The sequence below is a fragment of the Loxodonta africana genome, chromosome 5 (assembly GCF_030014295.1).
Source record: "Loxodonta africana isolate mLoxAfr1 chromosome 5, mLoxAfr1.hap2, whole genome shotgun sequence".
NCBI lineage: Eukaryota > Metazoa > Chordata > Mammalia > Proboscidea > Elephantidae > Loxodonta > Loxodonta africana.
Genome location: NC_087346.1, coordinates 89,082,823 through 89,108,796, shown reverse-complemented (window position 1 = coordinate 89,108,796; position 25,974 = coordinate 89,082,823). Strand labels below are relative to the sequence as shown.

At 37.1% G+C, this 25,974-nt stretch overlaps 1 protein-coding gene across 3 annotated transcripts in view; it reads right to left on the bottom strand.

The window, feature by feature from the left end:
- Positions 1 to 25,974, bottom strand: part of UBA6 (ubiquitin like modifier activating enzyme 6) — a 105,108-nt gene that overhangs the window by 40,844 nt on the left and 38,290 nt on the right. For all 3 annotated transcript variants that reach the window (XM_064285752.1, XM_023555094.2, XM_010595706.3), the window contains exons 7-13: positions 23,937 to 24,017; positions 13,594 to 13,716; positions 11,709 to 11,832; positions 9,271 to 9,374; positions 7,568 to 7,630; positions 6,734 to 6,810; positions 6,211 to 6,277 (exon numbers count right to left, since the gene is read on the bottom strand). In XM_064285752.1, the coding sequence (XP_064141822.1) occupies positions 6,211 to 6,277; positions 6,734 to 6,810; positions 7,568 to 7,630; positions 9,271 to 9,374; positions 11,709 to 11,832; positions 13,594 to 13,716; positions 23,937 to 24,017 (639 nt within the window). The remainder of the gene's footprint in view (positions 1 to 6,210; positions 6,278 to 6,733; positions 6,811 to 7,567; positions 7,631 to 9,270; positions 9,375 to 11,708; positions 11,833 to 13,593; positions 13,717 to 23,936; positions 24,018 to 25,974) is intronic.

Here is a 25,974-nt window from a genome sequence, read left to right as displayed (position 1 = left end):
CATCATTTAGAATTAACTGGAGTATTTATCATTTAATATTTTTGTTAAAGAAGGGTGTTGTAAAGGAAGTCAGTATTTACAAATAAACAATTAAAAAATTTTTTCTGAATGAAAATAATGAGTAGTTTTCACTGAAACTAGATAAAACAAGAATTAAAAAAAAAAAAATCCGTAAGAAGCTTTCAGCGCTGTAAGTGGTAATAAAAACTAAAACTGGGGTGAATAATGAAGCAATATATTGTTAAAAGATAAGTTAAAAGGTGTTTACAAAAAATTAAGATAGTATGGGACTAATGTTGCAACATACTAAATCTAAGAGCCCATTATTACAAAGTTCCTAATTAGTATATTTAAAAACAGAAAAAGGTTCTGATGTTTCTCAAAATAAACTTCATTAGTATTTTTAAGAAAATGTTGGAGAAGTGATTTGCAACTATTATTTTAGCACAATTTTTGTGACAAAGATCTCTTCATGAGCGCTGGTTCTGTTTCTATTCTTTTAACATCAGTAACTTTAATCTTAACCTTAAACTTCAATTAATCTTCTAAAATTCTATGTAAAATAATAGTCTTGTGCATTTAGGAGGGGAGAGGGCTTCTATTATATTTTCAAGAGATATGTGATACAATTAAAGATAAATATCTGCTCACTATTCCACTCACTCCATTTCAACGTTCTATATTTCAACTACTTGCCCTCCCTTCTTCCTATTTAGCATTAACCTCGACTCAGATGGACTGGGATTTAGATTTAATTTGAGCCATTTTGAATACTGAGATATTGGTGGTGGTGATTTTAAAAACAGCAACAAGAACGATAATATAAGCAGTTAATTTGACTGATCGCCTACTGTACCGAGCTGTATATTAAGTTCTCATATAATCCTCAATTCTACTAAATATAATTTCTACAAACGAGAGAACTGAAATGTTGAAACATTAAACATATTTCTTAAGATTTTACAGCTAGTAAGTGGTAAAACCAAGATATAAAGCCAAAAAGTCCAACTACACAGCTTTATTCGTACCATTAGATTATACTATCTCCCAGGAATTCTATAATTTTTCTGTAAACACACACCACAAATCTGGAAAATTTTTGGATGCTCTAGGATAATTATAGCTGTCTAAATCTGAATGTCCCTACACAATCTCCAAAAATGAAAACAAAAGAACCCATACATACCTACAAGAGAAATAAACCAACACAGGACTTCGACATTACTAGAAAACAGAGATTATGAACTTCAAAATACCTGTACGTAGAGATATAAATACCAAACTGCGATAAAGCTAGCCCTGGATTTTACACTGCCACAAGCCTGCACAAAGAGCAGGAACAGTCTGAAGAGACTGCATAGAAAAACAGCGGAAAGTCCTAAAGGTGACAAAGCAGTCAAAATCATTCCTGGGGAAAAAAAAAAAGTCCCACACTAGGTATAAACATACAGAACAAAGGTCTGAAATCTGGCAGATCTCAACACTGGCAATAGCTAAAGGGATTTCTTTGGGAGAGAATGATGTAAACAGAGAGGGGAAGACATCCTTTGCTAGAGAAGGCTAAAGATGGACGTACGAGAGGAAATTTAAGGATTTAGTAAAAATGAAAGAGATTCACAAGATATAACAACACCTCTTCACCAGAAAAAGTCATCCATTAAAGTAACTCCTCCTAAGTATCCTGAGCGAAGAGGGTGTTTTGGAACTAGAAATCTAAAAAAAGCACCGAAAACCCAAATCCTGTCCACAAAATAAGCATAAAAAGCACCTACCATGTAAAACTGAGATTAGAATCAAAACATTTCAGCTAATGAAAATCTTCCCCCAAAACTAACCACAGGACAGTGGAAATACCACCGAGTGAATTACATATCTATCCTTAACAAGCACTTTGAGCTGTTAACAGAGTGGTTAAGAGCTTGGCTGCTAACCAAAAGGTCAGCAGTTCAAATCCCCCAGCCACTCCTTGAAAACCCTATGGGGCAAATCTACTCTATCCCATAGGGTCACTATGTGTTGGAATTGATTTGAAGGCTAATGGGTTGGTTTTTGGCTTAACAAGCACTTGGAGATATGTGGGCGGGGGGGGGGACTCCACCTTGAATCAGAAATTAAAAAACTTGACAATACAAACCATCTACTCCACTCCCCCTCAAAAAGGTAAGATATAAATAACATTAAATAAAATCTGAATACATTATTAAAACGGGCTCACTGTGTACCTGGCAAAATTGACGTATTGATCAACCCAAGTATAACCTGATAAAACTATCAGGCTTTACAGATAAGAAAAAAATATACAGAGCCTCAAGGCAAAAAGATACGATAACTTATTAAGAGTAAGAAAATTAGGCTAGCATCATATTTCTCAACAGCAAGATATCAATGAATAAAGTGAGAACCTAGAATTTTATATCCAATTTAACTGTCTTTCATTTAAGAAAGCTACAGAAAAAAATTCTAACATATAAAAACTCAGGTAATGCCATAATTCTGAGCTCTTTGAGAAAATTCTTAGATACCCAACCTGATTTCAAGGAGCTCTAGTTGTAGAGTGGTTAAGCACTCAGCTGCTAACCAAAAGGTTGGCAGCTGGAGCCCACCAGGTGCTCTGTGAGACAAAGATGTGGCAGTGTGCTTTTGTAAAGATTATAGCCTTGGAAACTCTATGGGGTAGTTTTACTTTGTCCTATAGGGTTGCTATGAGTTGGAACTGACCCAACAGCAAGGGGTTTGGTTTGGTAGAACTTTATTTCAAGACTTACTATATAAAGCTACGGTAATCAAGACAGCATGGGACTGGCAAAAGGATACAATGGAGGATAACAGTTCAGAAATAGACCTACACATGTATGGCCAATAAATTGTTGACAAAAATGATAAGACAACTGATTAAAGAAAGGATAAGTCTTTTCGGCAAATGGGCTAGAATTACTGATATTCACATACAAAAAAATTAACCTTGAATGATACTTTGCATGTTATACCAATAGAACTCACAATGCACTGAAATGACAAAACCTCAAGACTTTTGGAAGAAAACACAGAAAAGCTTTGTGGCCTTGGGTTAAGGAAAGATTTCTTAGATAGGACAAAAAATGCAAACCACAAAAAGAAAAATTGGTAAGGTGAACATCAAAATTAAAAACCCGTTCATCAAGAGACACTGTAATAAAAGAAAAAGATAACCACAGACTGGAGGAGAATATTTGTAAAACGTATGTGATAAAAAAAAAAAAAATTCTTTTTTTATTTTTATCTAGATTACATTAAAAAAAAAAAAACCACTACATATATGTTCCATACACACACATTAAAATGGCTAAAGTCAAACAAATATAATACAAGTGCTGGTGAGAATGTGAAGCAACTGAAACAAGTATTTTTGGTGGAAATGGAAAATAGCAGATATTTTGCAAGAGTTTAGCAGTTTCTTACAAAATTAAACATACATCTACCATATGACTGTGAATTACATTCCTAGGTGTACACTCAAGAGAAATAAAAACATGTTCACACCAAAATATGTACGAAAATGTTTGTAGCAGCTTTATTCATAATGGCCAAAACAGGAAACAAACCATATGTTAACTCATGCAGGGACAAACTGTGGAACACCTATACAATGGAATACTACTCAGCAATAGAAAGGAATGAACACACAATAATATGTATAAAACTCAAATTCATTATGCTTAATGAAAGAAGCCAGACTCTAAAGGCTACATACCATATGACTCCCGTTAAATAACATTCTAGGAAAAGCAAAACTATAGTGGTTGCCAGGATTTAATGGAGGTTTGGGGTCGGACAGGATTACAAAGAGGAATGAAGGAATTCTTTGGCATTACGGAAATAATGTATATTTTGGTTGTAATAGTGGATACATGACTGTATACTTCATTGTGTACAGAATTTTGTATACCTAACTATACCTAAAAAGGGTAAAATTTATGTGAAATACACCTCAATAAACCTGGTAAATATCTAATTAAATTATTTTAACCATAATTTTCAATTAACCTATTTCTAGCTTTTCATACATTATTTTTATTTTCCCTAACCACTAAATACGCAAAGGTCCTTCTTTTATGACTAGTGGTTCACTGCTTTCAGTACAAATTTATTATTACCTTCTTTGTTTTAATTACATAAAGTATAAGAGCACAGCTTGTTATCATTAATGTTAGGACTTCCATTCTTTTTTTTATATAGTCTAAGAACAAAAAAACAGTAATATTTTCAAATAATCACACAAACGGATGCAGTGCTGGAGGTGCTCACTCGTCTATGCCAAGAAATATGGAAGACAGTTTCCTGGGCAACTGACTGGAAGAGATCCATATTTATGCCTATTCCCAAGAAAGGTGAGCCAACAGAATGAGGAAATTATAGAACGATATCATTCATGTCATACGCAAGCAAAATTTTGCTAAAGATCATTCAAAAACAGCTGCGGCGGTATATCAACAGGGAACTGCCAGAAATTCAGGCTAGTTTCAGAAGAGGATGTGGAACCAGGCATATCATTGCTGATGTCGAATAGATGCTGGCTGAAAGCAGAGAACACCAGAACGATGTTTACCTGTGTTTTACTGGCTATGCTAAGGCATTTGACTGTGTGGATCATAACAAATTATGGATAACGTTGCGAAGAACGGGAATTCCAGAACACTTAATTGTGCTCATGAGGAACCTTTACATAGATCAAGAGGCAGTTGTTCTGACAGAACAAGGGGATTGAACGGTTTAAAGTCAGGAAAACTGTGCGTCAGGGTTGTAATCTTTCACCATACCTATTCAATCTGTATGCTAAACAAATAATCCAAGAAGCTGGACTATAGGAAGAATGGGACATCAGGATTGGAGGAAGGCTCACTAACAACCTGCATTATGCAGATGCCACAACCTTGTTTGTTAAAAGTAAAGAGGGCTAGAGGCACTTACTAATGAAGATCAAAGACCACTGCCTTCAGTATGGATTGCACCTCAACATAAAGAACACAAAAGTTCTCACAACTGGACGAATAAGCAACATCATGATAAACGGAGAAAAGACTCAAGTTGTCAAGGATTTCATTTTACTTCGATCCATAATCAACAGCCACAGAAGCAGCAGTCAAGAAATCAAACGAGGCACTGCAGTGGGTAAATCTGCTGCAAAGGACCTCTTTAAAGTGTTGAAAAGCAAAGATGTCACCTTGAAGACTAAGGCACGTCTGACCAGAGCCATGATATTTTCAATCGCATCATATGCACGTAAAAGCTGGACAATGAATAAGGAAGGCCGAAGAACTGACACCTTTGAATTGATGCCTTTAAATTATGGTATTGGTGAAGAATATTGAATATACTATGGACTGCCAAAAGAACGAACAAATCTGTCTTGGAAGAAGTGCAACCAGCAAGTTCCTTAGAAGGATGGCAAGACTGCGTCTTAAATACTTTGGACATGTTGTTAGGAGGGATCAGTCCCTGTAGAAGGACATCATGCTTGGCAAAGTACAGGGTCAGTGGAAAAGAGGAAGACCCTCGACAAGGTGGACTGACACAGTGGCTGCAACAATGAGCTCAAGCGTAACAATGACTGTAAGGACGGCACAGGACCAGGCAGTGTTTTGTTCTGTGGTGCATAGGGTTGCTATGAGTTGGAACTGGCTCGATGGCGCCTAACAACACACAAACACTGCTACCTTGATAGCTGCTAAAATGAAACTGCTGACTGGCAGGAATTGGCATCACAACGTGAAAAAAAAATTTTTCTAGGTGACATGTTGAAGTCCATATCTCATCTATGAAATACAATGAAGGGATGTGAATATATACATGTATGAAATGGCTGAGTTATAGGAAAGTGGCAGACTTTACATAGCAAGTTTTAGTGGGTTAATAAATCAAGTAAATTGGAACAGAATGATAAAGAACAATAATACCAATACAAATAACATAACAGAAGCAGCAAACATTTACTGTATGTCATGTATAGTTGTAAGTACTTTACAAAATTAAATCATTTAATGTTCAACACAACCCTGAGGTAGATACTATTGTTTATAGCACATTTTATAGATTTATAAACTAAAAAATACCTAAGTCAAGTAACTTGCCTAGTGTCATTGGGTTAGTAAGTTAACAAAGCCAAGATTTGAAGGATAAGACATTTATGTGTTAGGAACACAAATTCTGATGGCCATAATTTTGAATAGTCACCTTCTCTTCCAAGGTTTTGCTTATAGATGTTGCTAGTTTCAACAGTTCTTCTGAATCTTGTCGGCATCTAGGATTCAACACAAAGCATCCAGATGTCTATTTTCTCAATTGCCATAAAGAGTTGATCATAGTTAAAACTACAATTTAAGAAATATGAAAAAGGATGTGGAATTATGCCAACAGCACAAAGTGCTTCATGGACTTAAATGTAACTGGCTTGTGAACTAAATATATTGCTTCAAAATCATGCTATGATTAGCTCACCTAAGGATAGCATGTTAAGTAAGAGTTGGTTTTAAATATACAAGGCAAAAACTTTTGCAACAGTACTTATGATTTAATATTAAGAGGCCAGATGGAAAAAATACACAGTGGGTTAATAATTCAATCATTTTCAAATTTTTTGGTTTCAAATAGCTACAGCTTAAAAAAAAAAACTCAAATCCTTCAACAACAAAGGTAAATGTCTAAGATAATGCTTTTATAATAAAGAAAAAACTTATTTTTAAACAACGAACTTTACCCAATATTTGGCTTGCGACTGTAGTTCTCCCGAAACTGGTCCAGGGCAAGCATGGCTGTGTGAATCTGTAATGGTGCCTATTTAGAACATTAAAAAATTAGCCAACTTTGACGGAGTACTTATTCTGTGCCAGGTTCTGTGCTGAATGCTTTAAAAATATTATTTAATTTAATCCTTACAACATATGTACTAGTTTAGTATTATTATTATCTGTATTTAACAGCTGAGGAAACTGAGGCTTAGAGAAGTATTTGTCATAAAGGTATTATTTAAGTTTGAACCCCAGGTAGTCTGATTAGTTTTTACCAGGTCACATCATATGAAACTTACAAGTAATATCAGCTAAATAACAGCAACAAAAACTTGTACAAGATCATCTAATTCTTTTTGCTTATCAATTTACAAATTGTTAATTGCTTTCCTTATCACAAATACATTTACTACTATAAAATCGTATCCAGTGATTTAGAAAAAACAGAATATATGTTTCCAAGGCTTTTTTTGGTTGGGGGAAGGGAAGAGATAGGTATATACACTACATGGTCCAGAAAAACCTTTAACAATTCTTTGCACAAATTATTGTAATTACCTTTTAACTATCAATGCTGCCAAATCATTAAAAAATAAAACCTTTTTCCATTTTCTAACATGTTTTCATGATACAAATTTCCACTTTTAATTCTCAGGTGATAACTTGAGATATGTGGGTACAATATTCATTAAGTAAACCTTACAGAAAGGCATATACATGGTTACTCCATCTTAATTTGACAATCACCAATCCCCATTCCCCAACTGTGCTGCCTCTTTCAGCGCTGCGAAGTGTTTATTTACCTCAGGTTTGCTAAAATCCGCAATAAGGCACTTTGCATGTTTTATCTGCCTCTCCAATGATTCCTAATAGAAAAAAAATTATAACTTCAGAGTAAGCAGATGATTATGCAGTCTGACAAGATACGCTGTTGTATGTCAGAGCACTAAAAAGCAACAGATCATCTCGAAAGGTGTGAAATAAATAGGGGCCAGGCCAGTATGCTTTAACTGAAATATGAAATAGCCGTCATTCAAAATAGCCGTCATTCAAAATAGCCGTCATTCTCTCGTCTTGTTATCTCTCACACACACACACACACACACATTTATGCTAAACACCGTAAGACAACTTGTTCCACATAGTCAATTTGGGAAGAATTGGTGAAAATATTTATATATTTGAAAAAAAATCTGTTTCTAATCTAAAAGTTATATTTTCCTGATCTCAAGTTAATAGGACTTGTTATGCTTGACAAGCTTTGAATAAATACTCAAAGTTATTTATTTCTGTGTGAGACAAAGGCAAATAACATGAACAAACAAAAAACCCCAAAATCCCAAAAGCAAAACCCACATCCTATCTGAAATTTATTTGAGGCATAAACTATCCAACTAAGAAATTGGAGATGATGGCAAGAGAAAGCACGCAGAGGCAGATGTGACTAGCTTGGAGAAAGCCTTGTGGAGTATTTTATCTGTTTATGGTTCTGGAAAAGAAAAGGCAAGCAAGTTAAAACCTTGAGAATTTGGAAGAAAAAAACAGATATGCTAGACAAACAGCTTATATTGAGAAGTGATCTAAGGATTAAAGCAGCAGAAGACCACTTAGTTCCCTCAAACTAGTAGCCTTTACATTCTATTTGGCTATTTACATTTTCCTTTTGATGCCAGAAATTTATAGAATTATTTTACACATTAACATGCATACTGTTTCTGAAATTAAAAACTAATTTAAATTTAAACTCTGGATTAACAAATATGATAAAAGTAATATTTCTTTTACTTCAAAGAAGTAAAACTTGACAGGTATATACTGGTTACTCCATAACTTTATAATCACTCAGAAGATTTTATTCAATTTAAATACCTGAATAAAATTAAAAAAAAAAAAAAAAAACACTGTCTACATCCTTGCTAAATCTTACTAAAATACGTCAGTTTTCATGTTCCGTTTTAGAGTACATTATAAGAAGTATCATCAATTCTTTAACGATTCAGGAAGGTGCAGTTCCTGTGAGGTATTCTCATATACCTCAATTATATGCACATGGTGCCCTAGCAACAGAAGATTTGAAAGTTTTTTTGTCAGTATCAATTTATTTCCTTAAACTCATCTCATTTTCTTCAACCAAAACCAAATCAGCTGCCTCTGAGTTGACTCCGGCTCATGGCAACCCTATGTGTATCAGAGTAGAACTGTGCTCCATTGGGTTTCAACGGTTAATTTTTCTAAAGTAAATCACCAGGCCTTTCTTCCAAGGCACCTCTGAGTAGACTCAAACCACTAACTTCTTGGTTAGTAGTAAGTGCATTTAACCATTTGCACCACCTAGGTACTTCGATTTTCCTCAAAGTAAGTGCAAATTAAAAAAAAAAAAATTCTGTTCAGCCTTTAAATCAATTACTTGCTTGGTTAACTGTATTTATTATTTTTTTCTCTTCTGCCATTCTTCTCCTGTAAAGAAATAGTTTTTTACAGCAGAAGAAAAAAAAAAAATACTTACAAAGTAAAATATTTTAGGAGTCTTAACTTGGACAGCTATGCCTCCATGTAAATATGGTTCCAGTTCTGTAGTATCACCAACACTAAAAGAAAATGGTGACACCACTAAAAAAAAAAAAAGAGGAACAATTATATAGTGATGCAAGTATTTAAATTTGAAAATTCATCATCATAAAGAAGTTAATTGTCCCGAATATAGAAGAGTAAGAAGATTCAGAAGATTCCAATATAAATAGTTTTTATGAGGGGAAAGCCAAATGTGGACAGCTAGACAGACAATTTTTTCTAATATGAACTTTGTTGTTAGCTGCCATCAAACTGGCTCTGACTCCTAGCGACCTATGTATAAAAGAACAAAATGTTGCCTGGTCCTGCAAACTTAAACAAAAATAGTAAAGAAAATTTGGGGGAGGAGGGAGCAATGAGAGACGCTCATTATTAGATATTAAAATATACTATAAATCTTCAATAATTAATATAGTATGGTACTGACTTATGAATAGATAGGCAAATGGACTAGAGAATTAAAAAATAAACACAAGTGCATAAGGGAAGTTAACGTACAATAAAGGTTGCACCTCACACCAGTGAGAAAAAGCTACATTATCCAATAAATCTTTGGGAGGGGGGGAGATATCTGGAAAAATATTCCAAATGGATCAAAGTTTTAAATGTGAAAAAAGTTCAGAAAATTTCTAGATAAAAGGATGGGAGAATAATTCCCTTACAACCCTGGAGTGAGGGAGGCTTTTCTAACTATGGCTCAAAATTCAGAAGCCATAAAAGACAAGACTAAAAAATCCATACAAAAATTTTTACAAAGTATATTATACTGTGTTACATTTTTTCAGCTATACAATGAAATATTATGCAGATGTAAAAGAAAATCTAAAATTAGGGAAAAAAAGGTGCTCTGCAATTACTGTTGTGAAACGATCAAGATACTTCATAAATGAAAAGGCAAAAGGCAGCACTGAGTATAATATACTTGCTACCTTCTGTGTAAAAAAGCATACCAAAAAACCCTGGAAGGATACAGAAGAAACTAAAAATAGTGGTTACCTGTGGTAGATGGGTAAGAACTCAGGAGGTGCAAGTCAAGGATAGGCAGAAAACTTCTCACTGTAAATTTTTACTTGTTCTGGTTTTTGAACCATTTAAGTGATTCAAAAAATTAATTGGAAAAACAAAAAACTCATTAAGGCCCCATTCCCCACCCCCAGTCTAAGCCTTATGTATTAAGCAGAGGGAAAGGTCAGCAGAATACACACTGAACTTTATTGCTATTACCACTGGAGAGGGGAGTAGGCCTGAACTAGGACTCATTTTTAATCGCATTTAAACGTAAGTACATATATATTTACAATAAGTGTATATATTTTTGCTGCTTAAAAATAGTTTTTTAAGTAACAAAACTACCTTTGAGCAATAAATACCAATTAATAAAACCTTCATAAATAGCTCTTCTATTTAAATATTCTCCTTCTTCCCCCAAAGAATATTTTGGTACCAAATGTGGGTTTTCTTCATCCTCATTCTTTAGTATCCAGTGGTGCCTCCTTTTACAAGTAGCCCCAAAATTCTGATCCATCACCAAAATTCATAGTTGCATTTTAACAAGTATAATCCTAAACGATTAATTGAGTCAGGTTTTGCAAAAACAGATACGAATTTTCTAATATCAATGATCTGAACCTATGTTTTAAATATCTGTTACTGTTTGTTTCTGCCTGGAATACTCTTTTTCTCCACCTTCCTAAGCCAATACAATTTTAATTTTGGTGTCAGGTTTTAACTAAGACACCCTGTCCACATACCGAGGGCACAGACAGGTGGACAGGTTAAGACAACTGAAGATCAAAAAGAGGAGTCAAATGCATTAAATTAAGACATTCTAGAAAAGCCACATAATGATGTTGCTAATACTGTAAATGTAGAAGAGGAACTGAAATTAGAGAAAACACAACTGGACCAATCCTTTCAAAATGTACAATAGTAACTTTATGCTGCATGCAGAAATGATGTTACTGAGTTGGACAGGCTTCAACTAAGAGAAAAAATATATATATTAATTTGCTATCCTACAGGTTTGGGGTTACTGTGTACCGTTATTTTGTCTACTTTGAGTGAAAATCCTTACTTGGTAAAACTGTGGCAGATTCTGGTCCAAAAGCAAAAAAAGACACCCCGTCCCCAGTGCTGTCTCAAAACTGGGTAGGTTTTCTTGCTAGGATTGGAGTTCCAAGAATGCTCTGAACTTCTCTGATATCATTCCTGTTTAATGGTAACATCTCCTCACTGAGAGTTTTGAAGCAAACAGCTATAGATTGTGTCTGTCGAAGCTGATGTTGTGCTCCAAACTTTGAGTATAGTGCCTGAATTATAAATGTGATAAATAATGAATAAGTATAAAGGAATTAATGAAATATATCAACTTACCAGTTATTTGCTGTATAGATCCATTTAACCCTGCCATTCCATTAATTTCTCGAAATGTGACAAATTGTCCTGTCTCAAATTTGTGAGGACGATTTTCAAGGCAAGTGACAATGCCAGGATTAGCCTAAAAATAAAAAAGCAATCTATTTGTGTATTCCTATATACTACAAATTCCTATCTCACACAAAAAGGACCATATGTTACCATAAAATTTCCAAAACAACCACAATTCCAAATCATTTTTGTCCTTAATAAAAGGAAGCCTTTAAGGCACTGTCACAAAATATAACCAACTTGTTTTAAATTATCAACATAAACATCATAATTTCTGTATTTGGGGTGGACTGTTTAGGGACTGCACATAGAAATTAAAAATATTTCTAAGTTAGAAGATCAAAGAAATATAAGGACAAATGATGGAGATACAAAGCAAGGAAACTGACAGCTTACACCTTGCCCAATGCTATAAAGAAACACTTCATAGCCTAGCTTATCAGGCTAAAAAGAAAGGAACTGGCTTATATTGCCAAAGAGAATAGACGGGATGGGTCAAAGAAGAGGAATTTCCTAATTACATAAAATCCTACATACTGTAGGATAAATTACCATCATATTAAAGTGATAATAATTTAATCTACATAAAATCTAAAGAAATTAACATTCTTCCTCCCTCTTGCAATTTTGTAGGTTCTAAATATTATTTTGCTGCTTAATATGAATAAAAATAATCCCACAAATACATAGATTAAAAATAACAAAGTGGGTTTGCTAGTATCTCAAGAAATAAGAATTCATAAAGTCATAAGACTTTTAATAAGGAGAAATAATTTACTGATAAATGGGAACATTAATAATATATTCTAATTCATCATGGATAACCTCCTTATATCCTGTACTAGTCAATAAAGGAAAATATCAATGTAATACAAGAACCCGTATTTCTTGGAGCTTATTCTAAAAGTGTGATTTTTTGGGAACAAACTAAAAACAACCAGAGAAGATAAAGGGTTGACTAGCCATTAATATACCTAAAAGAATAACTTATGTGGAATAATAAACCATTCTGTGAGAAGAACACACAGAATGATTTTTCAATGAATTTTCCTTGAAAGGGGATAAGAAAGGCATACTGCGTTAAAAAAAAAAAAGGCATAAATAAAGAAGCACAAATACTAATAAGTCAAAGTTTATCTGGTTTCTTTTGGGCTTTAATGTAATGTGATTACAAAGAGTACAAACAAATCATATAAGTTAAAAAGAGGGCAGTAAAAAAGGGATCACGTGCATTTTCTAATTCCTTTAGAGAATAAAATGGTATCAAGAAGAATCTGGTTAGAAAATTCAGACTTTTCTGATTTGAAGGTTAACTCTTAAACTCTTTTCCCCTTCCAAATAATTTTAGAAATATAACACATTTAAAAAGCTCTTGTCTAAGATGATTTAGGTATCTCTTCCTGGAGTTAGAGGGTTGGGCCAGGTGACCTTTGACATGCTTAATGCATCCATGTTCTGACATGGTAAACAGTTCAGTAAACTCTGAGCCACAAATCATGCTCCACAGGAACATGAAGTAGAAAAAAATTAAAATCTATGCAAAATGCACGTGTTTATCTGTCAAGTATTAAATGTTAGAGGGAATCCAAGATACTCTTAATGATTAATATTCTAACTTCAATTTAGTTTTAATACAATGTAACCAGGAAATATAACAAAATATTCCTTTATCAATTATGTTAAAACACTGCAAAAAAAAATATTGCATCTATATTAAAATATTTCGCTAAAACCATCTTCAAGAAAATAGCAGTCACATCAATTTTTAAAAAAACAATACTTTTATAAAAATAATGTTTTTATAAAATCATGTTCATCAACACCACCATACTTGCGTTATGCTTGAAATAAAAATTTCTTTTGGTTCTTCTCCTGTTGTATCTAAAACTTCAAATTCATCACCAAAATCACAAAACAACCGTGACCAAATTCCATGTACATCTGCACTGATGAACTGTGAAATAACCACAAAATAAAAAAGTTCAAGCTTATTTATTTACATAAAGGGGGGAAAAAAAAACAAAAACTCAAATATATTAGGCCCTTTTGGGACAATTTCTTTTGTAATTAGTTGTATCTTTTGGGATATACAGTCATCTCAAATAAGATAAATTATTTGTCTATGACTGGTTTAGGGAATCAAGGATTTTGGTACTTGGTGACTGGATATCCAGTGTAACAAAATTAGATCTTCAGGAATAAGCAACATCAGCATATCATAACTATACATTCTATGATTTTTAAAAAAATTGTTCTCGTTGAGAATATACATAGCAAAGCATATACATCATTTCAACCACTTCTACATGTGCAATTCATTGACACTGATTACATTCTTTTTCACTCTCCTTTTCTGAGTTGTTCCTCTGTCATTAACATAAACTCATTGCCCCCTAAGGTTCCTATCTAATATTTTAAGTTTTTGTTGTCACTTTGATCCCATATAGATAGCTCTTAAAAGAGCTTAATGCTCAAAGCAGACATTTTTTACTAGTTAAGCTAAACTACTGTTTGGTTTTAAGAAGACTTCAGGTGATATTTTTGGTTTAAAGTTTGTTAATGATTATTGCAGGGTAACAGTTTGAGTGATTCATCCATCCTCCATGGCCCTACAAAGGCTGGAGTACATGAGAATTTGAAATTCTGCTCTGCATTTTCCCCTTTTTGCTCAGGATTCTCCTATAGACTCTTTGACCAAAATGTTCAGTAATGGTAGCTGGGCACCATCCAGCTCTTCTGGTCTCATGGCCAAGAAGGGATTTGTTCATGTTGGCAATTAGCCACACATTTCATACCCTCCTCATATTCCTGACTTTCCTTCCTATGTTGCTCGTATTTTCTCAATTCCTCTGTTCCTCAACTGTTGTGCCTTGGATGGCTGCTTGCAAGCTTTTAAGATTCCAGGAGGCACTACACAATGAGCAAGGAAGTACAAAAAAAGCACTAAACACGTTAGGCCAATTAACTGGGATATCCCATGAAACCATGACTCTAAATCTCCAAACCAAGGAACCAAATCCCATAACGTTTTTGATTGTACATAAGCAGCCTCAGCAACTACTCCTTTTTTTTTGTCATTGTTATAAATATATCTTTCATACAACTTTTGCCATTTCAACTTTTTACAGGTGTACAACTAACTGACAGCAACTACAATAATTGGCTGTGTAACCCTCCCTCTCCCCCTCCCTCCTGCACCTGCTAACCATTCTATGATTTTTAATAACAAAAACTCCTGCCTCACCATTAAAAATCAAGTAGAATACATAAGAAATAGGTATCTTGGTTTAATGGTCTAGCAGTTAATCCTTACTTGCTATTTTAGTAAAGAAGGATGAGGTGTTCATTCACCAAAACCAGTATAGTAAATGGAAAACAGAACACAGTCAAAAGCTGAGTTAAGTAAAAACAACAAACGGCTGAAGAACCAACAGTGCAAATCAAAGCCATAAAAGGCAAAACCTAGATTCTGAAACACAATCATAGATGTTTTACTAGAAGTAATTATTAAACACATTCACTGTCTCCATTCTAAGAATTGGAAAAGAAGCTGTTTTGTGATGAAAGTTATTTCAGAGCTATTAGATAACAAAGAGAAACTTTTATTGTGTAATGGATATAATTCTGGATAAAGTGGTATCTAGTTTCTATCAAAAATTAAAGTCTATTGTATTTGGGTATAGGAATATATCCCATTACAATAATTTATACCATCTGCTGCACTGGACAAATCTGCTGCAAAAGACCTATTTCAAGTGTTAAAAAGCAATGACGTCACTTTGAGGACTAACGTGCACCTGACCCAAGCCATGGTATTTTCAATCGCCTCATTTGTATGCGAAAGCTGGGCAATGACTAAGGAAACCAAAGATTTGATGCCTTTGATTTATGGTCCTGGTGAAGAATACTGAATATACCATGGACTGCCAAGAGAATGAACAAATCTGTCTTGGAAGACAGAATCTTCCTTAGAACTGAGGATGGCGAAACTTCATCTCATGTACTCTGGACATGCTATTAGAAGGGACCAGTCCCTGGAGAAGGACATCATGCTTGCTAGAGGGTCAGTGGAAGAGAGGAAGACCCCCAACGAGATGGACTGACTCAGTGGCTGCAACGATGGATTCAAGCATTGCAACAATTACGAGGATGGCATAGGACTGGGCTGAGTTTCGTTCTGCCGTACATAGGGTCACTACGAGTTGGAAATGATGGCACTTAACAACAACATTATACAAAGTAGTGGGGATGGGTAACAGAAGACTACCTCCCACTTTATCACGTATTGTCTTTACTGATCAAAACAGGTACGTTTGACATTTTTTATCAGAAAAAAAACTGAGCAGGATTTCAGAAGTTTTTTTTTTTTTTAAAAGTTTAAAAGCTGCTAACTCCAGGAACAATTTCTCTCTTTCCATATTAAAAGACAAGTCTATAGTGTACTGATATATGCAACAATGATGTAAATTAATATTTTAATTTATGACATATTCTTTTAATTATCTCTGGCAAATCTTACTCTTTAATTAAAAGTACTTTACCTAGCTTTTTTCTTTTATATTTACTTAAGTCTCTAAAGAAGGCCTCCAAAAGCTAGACTTTCATCTTTTGTTTCTACCACTATTTCTAAACTTCTGTTGTCCATTATAAATTTACTGACTATTCTGTCTTATTCACCTGTTTAAATTGCAAGCCACAGCACAAATGTTTTACAGAATGTAAACATTCTGTATAAATACCACAATCCAAAAATTTTTGGCATGCCTATATTATACAGTATGTTTTGGCTTAGTGTCTTATCTCAATGGAACAAATAGCAGGACGTGCAGTTAGTAAAATATACACAATTGCAGGAGAAGAATTTAATTACTCCTGTCTAAACCTCTCCCAGGCCTCCCATCTCAATCAATGTCACCACCAGTCACATAATTACACTGAACAAATATCTAGGAGTCACTCTTGAGCACTCTTTCCTTCACAACTCAAATCTATCCATCCATGAGTTGTCAATCTTTTTATAAAAAAACCAAACCAAGACATTTAGGCGACTAACAGATACATGAGGAAATGCTCACAATCATTAGCCATTAGAGAAATGCAAATCAAAACTACCATGAGATACCATCTCACCCCAAAAAGGCTGCCATTAATCCAGAAAACACAAAATAATAAATGTTGGAGAGGTTGTGGAGAGACTGGAACACTTAAACACTGCTGGTGGGAATGCAAAATGGTACAATCACTTTGGAAACCGATTTGTCACTTCCTTAAAAAACTAGAAATAGAACTACCATATGAACTAGCAATCCCACTCCTTGGAATACAACCTAGAGAAATGAGCCTTCACACAAATAGATATCTGCACACCCATGTTCACTGCAGCAGTGTTTACAATAGCAAAAAGATGGAAACAATCAAGGTTGATGGCAACGGATGAATGGATAAACAAATTATGGTATATTCACATGATGAATATTACACGATGATAAAGAACAATGATAAATCTGTGAAACATCTCATAACATGGAGGAACCTGGAAGGTATTATGCTGAGTGAAATTTGCTGCAAAAGGACAGATACCGTACGAGACCACTATTACAAGAACTCAAGAAAAGGTTTAAACACAGAAGAAAACATTCTTCGATGGTTAGGAGTGTGGGGAGGGAAGAGAGGAGCATTTACTAAATAGATACTAGACAAGAATTATTTTAGGTGAAGGGAAGGACAACATACAATACAGGGGAAGTCAGCACAACTCGACTAAACCAAAAGCTAGTAAGTTTCTAGGATACAACCAAACACTCTGAAGGACAGAGTAGCAGGGGCGGGCGTCTGGGGACCATGGATTCCGGGGACATCTACGTCAACCAGCATAACAAAGCGTATTAAGAAAAAGTTCTGCATCCCACTTCAGTGAGTGCTGTCTGGGGTCTTAAAAGCTAGCAAGTGGCCATCTAAGATGCATCAACTGGTCTTAATCCACCTGGAGCAAAGGAGAATGAAAAACACCAAAGACACAACAGAAATGTGGGCCCAAGAAACAGAAAGGGCCACATAAGTCAGAGACTCCATCAGCTTGAGACCAGAGGAACCAGATGCTGCCACCTACCACCAATGACTGCCCACACAGGGAACACAACAGAGAACCCCTGAGGCAACAGGAGAGCAGTGGGATGCAGACCCCAAATTCTCGTAAAAAGACCAGACTTAATGGTCTGACTGAGACCAGAAGGATCCCAGTGGTTTATGGTCCCCAGACCTTCTGTTAGCCCAAGACAGGAACCATTCCCGAAACCAACTCTTCAGACAGAGATTGGACTGGACAATGGGACAGAAAATGATGCTGGTGAAGAATGACCTTTTTGGATCAAGTAGACACATGAGACCATGTTGGCATCTCCTATCTGGAGGGGAGATAATAGGGCAGAAGGGGTCAGAAGCTGGTGGAATGGACACGAAGAGAGAGTGGAGGGAAGGAGTGTGCTGTCACATCAGGGGGAGAGCAATTAGGGGTATACAACAAGGTGTATATAAATTTTTGTATGAGAGGCTGACTTGATTTGTAAACTTTCACTTAGAGCACAATAAAAACTAAAAAAAAAAATTCAAATTTGGCATCTAGTCAAGACATATTCTAACAAGCTATAGCAGCTCTTTGAACCTCAGCTTCCTCATCTATCATATAAGGAATTTGGACTTAGTTATCTGTGGGGTCCCTTTTGAGTCTCATCTCAGGGGACTATATTATCTTCTGTCATTCTTCCTCCTCTGTAATAACAACTCTACTTTGCCTTCATAAAATCAAAAGTTTATTTCTCAAACTTATTACATATATTAGACTTAATTACTAATATGAATGTCTGCTAGCCAGGTATATTCTGTAGGAATCTGCTTGACAAATGTAATTTCAGGGAGTTGTCTGGGCCAGTAGTCAGAGAAGTATTACCCCTGAGGTCAAACGAAAATTGGTATCATTTGTAACTCTCAGCGGTAAAAAAGAGGTACAACAATTGGTGGTCCTGTTTGATTACTGGAGACAACATATGCTACATGTGGACATTGTTTTGACTGTGGTCCCTGAGTGGATGCAAACAGTTTGTGCTGGACTATAACATAAATGCTGGGAGTCTGAACCCATTCAGTGGTGTCACAGGGGAAAGGCCTGGTGATCCGCTTCCATAAAGATTGCAGCCATGAGTTGGAATCATCATTTTGGTTTTAGTCAAGGCCATCTCTGAGTGGGGCCCCTATCAACAGCAGGCTGTGGAGGCCATGTAATACACCATGGCACTGAACTCTGTAGCAACAAGTGACTGTCACTGGGGTGTGTCAGCCTTTTGGGTTTTGGACAGTCATACCATCTGAAGCAGCAACTAGGTATACTGACTTCAAATGAAAGCTTTCACTCTGCTATTGGGCCTTAATGGAAACTGAGTGTTTGACCACTTAAGTGCCATATGTGACTTTAAGACCAGAGCTGACCATCCTCAGGTGGATACTCAGTAATTGTGCTAATAAAATAGCACAAACTCAACAGAGCTCCGTTATCAAATGGAAATGTACATTCAGAGCTGAGTCCAGCTGGGACACCAGGGAGTCAGCTGGGTCCATGAACAAGTAACCACTTCATCATAGGGGGCTGATGACCTGCAGGGGACAAAGTGCCTAAGCGGGGGCCCCGATTCTAAGACGTTCCAGCTGATGGCACAGATTGGTTTACAGAAAGATTTGCAAGAACTCAAAGCTCACAGAGTCCATTGGGCTGCTGCAACCATCTGTCCTGAGGATGGGCACCTTTTGATTGAGACTGGACAGGGACATTCTGCCCAATGAGCTGAACTATGCCAATGGGCATAGTGATGACTGCTGTGTAGGTCACTCCAACAACAACTTCCTCTTACATCTTTACTGACTCATGGGCTGTTGCAAACGATCTGGCCATATGGTCTGGTGACTGACAGACTAATGACTGAACTATCAAGGGATCCCCTGTGAGGGCAAGGTCTGTGGTAGGAGCTTGTGAGACATTTTCGTCACTCATGTTGACATCCATGGCAAAGGACCATTTGAAACAGAATATGAATACAATTTCCATGCTGACTAAGCTTGTGCTCAGCAAGCTGCCACGACTGCCTGTTGGGTCTATCACCAGACAAAACATGGAAGCCCAACCCAGATGCAAGAATGGGCCAATTCACAAGGACTTGCTCTAGAAGAGATGGAAGCTAGAGACACCATACAGTCTAGTGACTGTCAGCAAGCCCAGATGTGTTAACATGGAGGACTGGGTCACATCAGCCGAGAAACTGGACCTGCATGAGTATGGCAGACCGACCACACTGGACTCTAGTTCCTAGTCATGTATTTGGTGGAGCTTCACCACTGTGAGAAGGAGCTCTGGTGGTGCAGTGGTTAAACGCTTGGCTGCTAATTGGAAAATCGGTAGTTTGAATCTACTAACCACTCCATGGGAGAAAGACGTGGCAGTCTACTTCCAGAAGTAAAGATTTCAGCCTTGGACATCCTATGGGGAAGCTCTACTGTGTCCTACAGGGTCACTGAGTCGGAAATGACTTGATGGCAATGGAATTTGGGTCACTACTGTAAGCACATACTCCGGCTGTGGAACAGCAACCTCTGTGCATCATGTGGATGTTGAGACACCACTGCAGCCTTGGAAAAACATTTCTGCCATACATATGAATATTGAAGAAGACTCCAATCAGACCAAAGTACTTCATTTACAGCACAGGCAACCCAGCAATGGACACACTCCTGTGGCATAAGATGGACCTTCCATGCCCCCTATTAGTCTCAGGCAAATAGGGCAATAAAATGTTGAAATGAACAACTCAAGCAACAATAATGCAAAGGCTAACAAAAAGGATAACTCACTGGATGGTACCCCTGCCTCACAAAGGCCATCTGGACATGAAACACCTCAATCCAACAAAAGGGAAACATGGTACTGCAATGTATGCTGGGCAATACTGAGCTTGGAGGGTGGAGGACTAGGTAGTTGCCTCATGAGGCTATGCCTGAGAAATCCCAAACTCAGTATACTCAACTGTTCTTTTTCTTTTTCCTCACTGGAAAACATTCCCTAAGGGTGATTTATGGTCTGGCTGTAGTGGTACCAGCAATGGGGCCTCCTGATTGAAACTTGGAGGTGATGCTACCCTTAGGATCCTTCCTCTTTCCTGTCACACCCCATGGGAAAGGGGGAGGAGGTGACAGAATGCTAAGGGTTGCTCTGGATGCACCTGGACCCTTAATCCTTTGGTATAGGTGGGTGACATCAGAGGCTATGTAATATTTGTTCAGGATATGACTTGTTTCCGGGTTGAATGACTGGGGCTGAAACGTCTGGGTCAAGCAACAGGAGCAATGGATTCCCATGGAAGCTGTTGCTTTGGGACTTGGACAGACAGCCTGGGTGACTATACCTAGGAACCATCGACTTAAGTCAGAGAGCAGAACATTCCCACCACAGAAGGTAAGGGAAAGAGGGTTGTGGTAAAATGGATTTCTCTTATGTGGGCTTTTTGGCTCTGGGTCTGCAGTTCTCCTAAAATGACTTGTCAGGTTGTAATCTGCCAAAATGATTGGCTGGCTTGTGATCTCCTCAGTGATTGGTCAGTGGGCAACCCTGCTAGGAAAGTCCTGATTTGAAATCGACAAAGAGTCTTCCTATATAAGTGGCCAATCTCACAGGTGGTTTTTTTGGGGGGGTGGGGGGGAGGTCTCATGATGGATAAAAGCCTAGAGAGGAGCGTATCCTTTAGACCTGGGGTCCCTGTGCTGAAAACCCCTAGACCTGAGTGAAAGGGCTTTAACACTGAGCTGATAACACTGAAGACTAAGAGCAGCAGCAGCAAAACTGGTGGTGGGAGGCCTAGAGAGGCCCAGCCCACAGGGAAAACTACAACGGCGTAAGTGGAGGAAGCTGTGAGGTCTGCAGCCAGTGGCAATCAGGGCAATGGTGGTGGGCAAGCTGACCCATAGAGCGAATGGCAGGGGTGGATGAGGTCCTTCTAGCAGTCTCACGATTGACTGAGATTTAGAGCACAGCCTTTGTGTATGCACATGCAAAGGGATTGATAATGTTATCTCTTTCTCTCTCCAGGCTACCTTACAGCAATGGACAAGCCCCTCACCCATGGACCCCAATGATACAGTATTTTGCTAGAGCTACCAACCAGACCAACTGTTGGCTGTGTCAGCATCTGAACTGAGATGACAATGCATCTCTCCATTTCATTCCAACTGATCTGTCAACATGGTGGGCTATGCCAAACAACTGGACAGTGGCTATTGTCCTCCAGTACTACAGAATGCTGGACATTCTGATTGCACAATCTGGGGATGCATGTGCCATGCCGGGAGAAAAAGGCTGTTTTTACATAAATCGAACAGGACATGTTATGAATAGCACAGATGACATTAAAAAAAAAAGGCAGTTCAAATTCTCCACAAGATTGGGAGAACAAAACCCTCTGACCTATTCAGTTGGCTTGGGAGAAGCAATCACTAGGATAGCTGCTTGTGATCTCTCTTCCAAGCAGGCCTGATCACCCTGCTGGGAAGAGTCCTACTAGGGACTCTCATTAAATACTGCCCAAAGATATGAAGGAAATGGTGTGCAGATATACCATCTGTCAGAGTTGTGCACCTTTGCCAGGGACATGATGCTCAACATCTGGAATGAACAATGGGCATACCAGGACTTGTGACCACTTTGCTTCTTTTTCATCTGGCATCCTAGTGAGAACTGAGGGGTAGACTGTTGGGAGGATGGGGCACAGTCTGCCATGGCCCCTATGACCTCCATCTGACCGCCTAATCAGGAGCCTTGGGCCTGGAATATTCCATGATACTGGAGGCTGGGAAATGTGCCTCCCTCTGTCCTAGTTTCTTCTTCCTTATCACGGGAACTCCTTCCTGTTCTATTTATGCATGTGCATAATATGGTACCTGGACAACCGCACTACTCTCAGTGGGGAGAGAATGGAGTCTCTCGACTGCAGCAACGCTATGTTAGCTGCAGGCAGTAAGACACTGGCCACGGGGGACCAGCACACACTACTGAAGCTGACCTTGCTCTGTCTCTTCTCTATGTGAGTAAAGCATTATTCCATCCAATGCCTATGTGTCTTCCTTGGCAACCTCGGACTCTGTCTCGGCAAAGGGACTATTCTTTCCCCACTGAATGTAGCTGATACTCTTACTGAGAATCAAGTGGAGGTAGATATAAGGGCTTATTTCTGGATGTCCAATCTATTCCACTGGTGTATATATCTATCCTTATACCAGCACTGCACTGTTTAGATTACTGTAGCTTTGTAATACATTTTGAAATCAGGAAGCATGAGTCTTCCTACTTTGTTCTTTTCTTCCCAAGATTGATTTGGCTGTTTCATACGAATTTGAAGATCAGCTTTTACATTTCGGCAAAAAGGGTGGCTGGAATTTTAACAGGAGTTATACTGTATATGTAGGTCATTACCAAGCTCATTTTTACACTTGCTGTTCTGCTTTAAATGCTCTTCCATAGATGTTTACATGATTGGCTCTTTCTCATTATTCAGAGCTCTATTCAAATGTCATGGATTTCAGGACTTCCCTGGCCTTCCAATCTAAGACAGCGAGTGCTGGCTCCCCTTCCAACATCATCCAGACACAATGCTCTATTTTTAATCAGTCCTTTTTCCCTTCATACGACTTGAAACTATTTGAAAATATCATGTATTTATTTGCTTATTTACTGTACATCTTTGTTATGAGAAGGTAATTTTCATGGGGATGGGAATATCTGTTCTGTTCACTAACGCATTCTTAGTGTCTGCTACATAGTAGATGCTCACGAATATTTGTTAAATAAACCAATGAACCTCTTGAAAATCACCATCACACCAGGTTTAAAGTTAGATGATAAATTTAGTGTTTATCATTCTTTTCGTTCCTAATTCTTCCTTAGTGTTCTTAATTTGCCGATAAACCAAATTGAGATCCCTTTTTAAAAAACAGGAAATAAATACGATACCAAAATTAAAATGATTTGTCTTCATGTAGAAAGAGCTTCTTATGCAATCCACTGAAGAACTCAGATTCGGACAGTGAAACTGTCCTTGTTCCTTTGCTTAACTACACGTCATTATTAAATGATACTTTTACCTTAATTGGAGGGCACCGAGAACGGCAAAAGTCGTTAATCCTCTTCTGCAATGGAAGTCTGATCTCAGTCAATACTATACACTGTTGAGAAGAATGTAAGAAACCCAGACTTACTTAGGTAATATAAAATTTCCAACTAACTTAGCCCCCAGATTATTTTCATGCTAATTTTAAAGGAGTAGTAATTATTTTTTAAAAGATACATTAGTTTACCTTTCTTTTACTTCTGAGATTCAATAAATTCAGAATATAGTAAACTTTTGCTTAACAATGTCATTAGTGAAACCACTAAGTTCTGTTACTTAAGAAAAGACAGTAAATTATGATTTCCAATGCTTTATTTTTTATGAAGATAAGTAGAGACAGTTTTATTAATCAGATTTTATCATAAGTAGCTTAGGTTCACAGAGGTCAAACTTCCTTAAGGTCATTCATTTATCAAGTAGCAAAAGACTCACTCCAGAGCTTTCCTCTGCTGCTGGTTTCCATAAACTAATTTAACTTAGTTTCATTACGATGTGTCCAGATGTGGATTTAGTTTTATTTATCTAGCTCAGAATACTGTGGTTCTTGTGTGGAGACACTCCTTCATGGGTCTCTTGTGCTCCTACCTGAGAAACTGGGTATAACGTGAGTTCAAAGCTCTGATTACTCTTTACTTGTGTCATTTCTCAGGGTCGTATTTGCATAGCACATATCTCCCTCTGCGACAAAGAGAGGGCTTGTGAATTCCCCAATTTAGTGTGTTCCTTTCCACTAACACAGCCCACTACACATGAAGGCATCCATCTGAGCCCTTCTGCATTGTACTTGTGGAGCCAAAGGAAATGATGCAAATATGATTCTCATACTTCTTACTGTGCTGAATAATACAGTCCTTGTCTCTGTTATCTGCCAGTATCCATGAAACGGTAACAGCCTTATGAATTCAGTAGTTTGTAAAAAGAGTAAAATCAAATTCTAGACCCAACACGTACAGAATCTGAGTATTTGTGTTTCATCAACGCTGGGAATTTTTCAGCCATAATCTGTCTTTTCCTAATGCTCTCCCGGAAACCCAATTTTATAAACTTTTTTTTCATATCTTCTCATTTCTCTGTAGTCTCAGTAATTTCCACAGATCCAACTTTCAGTTCATTAATTCTTATTCCAGTTGTATCCATCCACTGAGTTTTAACTTTTAAGACTATAATTTTCATTTCTAAAAGTTCTATTTGACTGTTTACCACATCTGCCTGGTCTTTTCCAATAGTGTCTTACTTTCCTATTGTATATTTAATCCTTTCTTTTAAGATTCAGTTAGTTGGAACACATGTAAGTTCTACACAGCATCAGGATTAGAGGAAGACTCATTAACAAAGTGAAATATGCAGATGCTGCAACCCTGCTTGCTGAAAGTGAACAGAACCTGAAGCTCTTACTGATGACAATCAAAGACTACTGCCTTCAGTATGGATAACACCTCAACATAAAGTAAACAAAAATCCCCACAGCTGGACCAATAAGCAACATCATGATAAACTGAGAAAATACTGAAGTTGTCATGGATTTCATCTTACTTGGATCCACAATCAATGTCCATGGCAGCAGCAGTCAAGAAATCAAATGATGTATTGGGCAAATGTGGTGCAAAAGACCTCTTTAAAGTGTTTAAAAAGTGAAGATGTCACTGCGAGGACTAAGGTGTACCTGACCCAAGCCATGGTATTTTCAATCACCTCATATGCATGTGAAAGCTGGACAATGGATAAGGAAAACTGAAAAAGAATTGATGCATTTGAATTATGGTGCTGGCAAAGAATACTGAATATACCATGGACTGCCAGAAAAGTGAACACATCTGTCTTGGAAGAAGCTAGAATGCTCCTTAGAAGTGAGGATTGCAAGCCTTCATCTTGCTTACTTTGGATATGTTATCAGGAGAGATCAATCTTTGAAAAAGGACATCATGCTTGGTAAAGTAGAGGGTCAGTGAAAAAGAGAAAGACCCGCAACGAGATGGACTGACATAGTGGCTGCAACAATGGGATCAGGCATA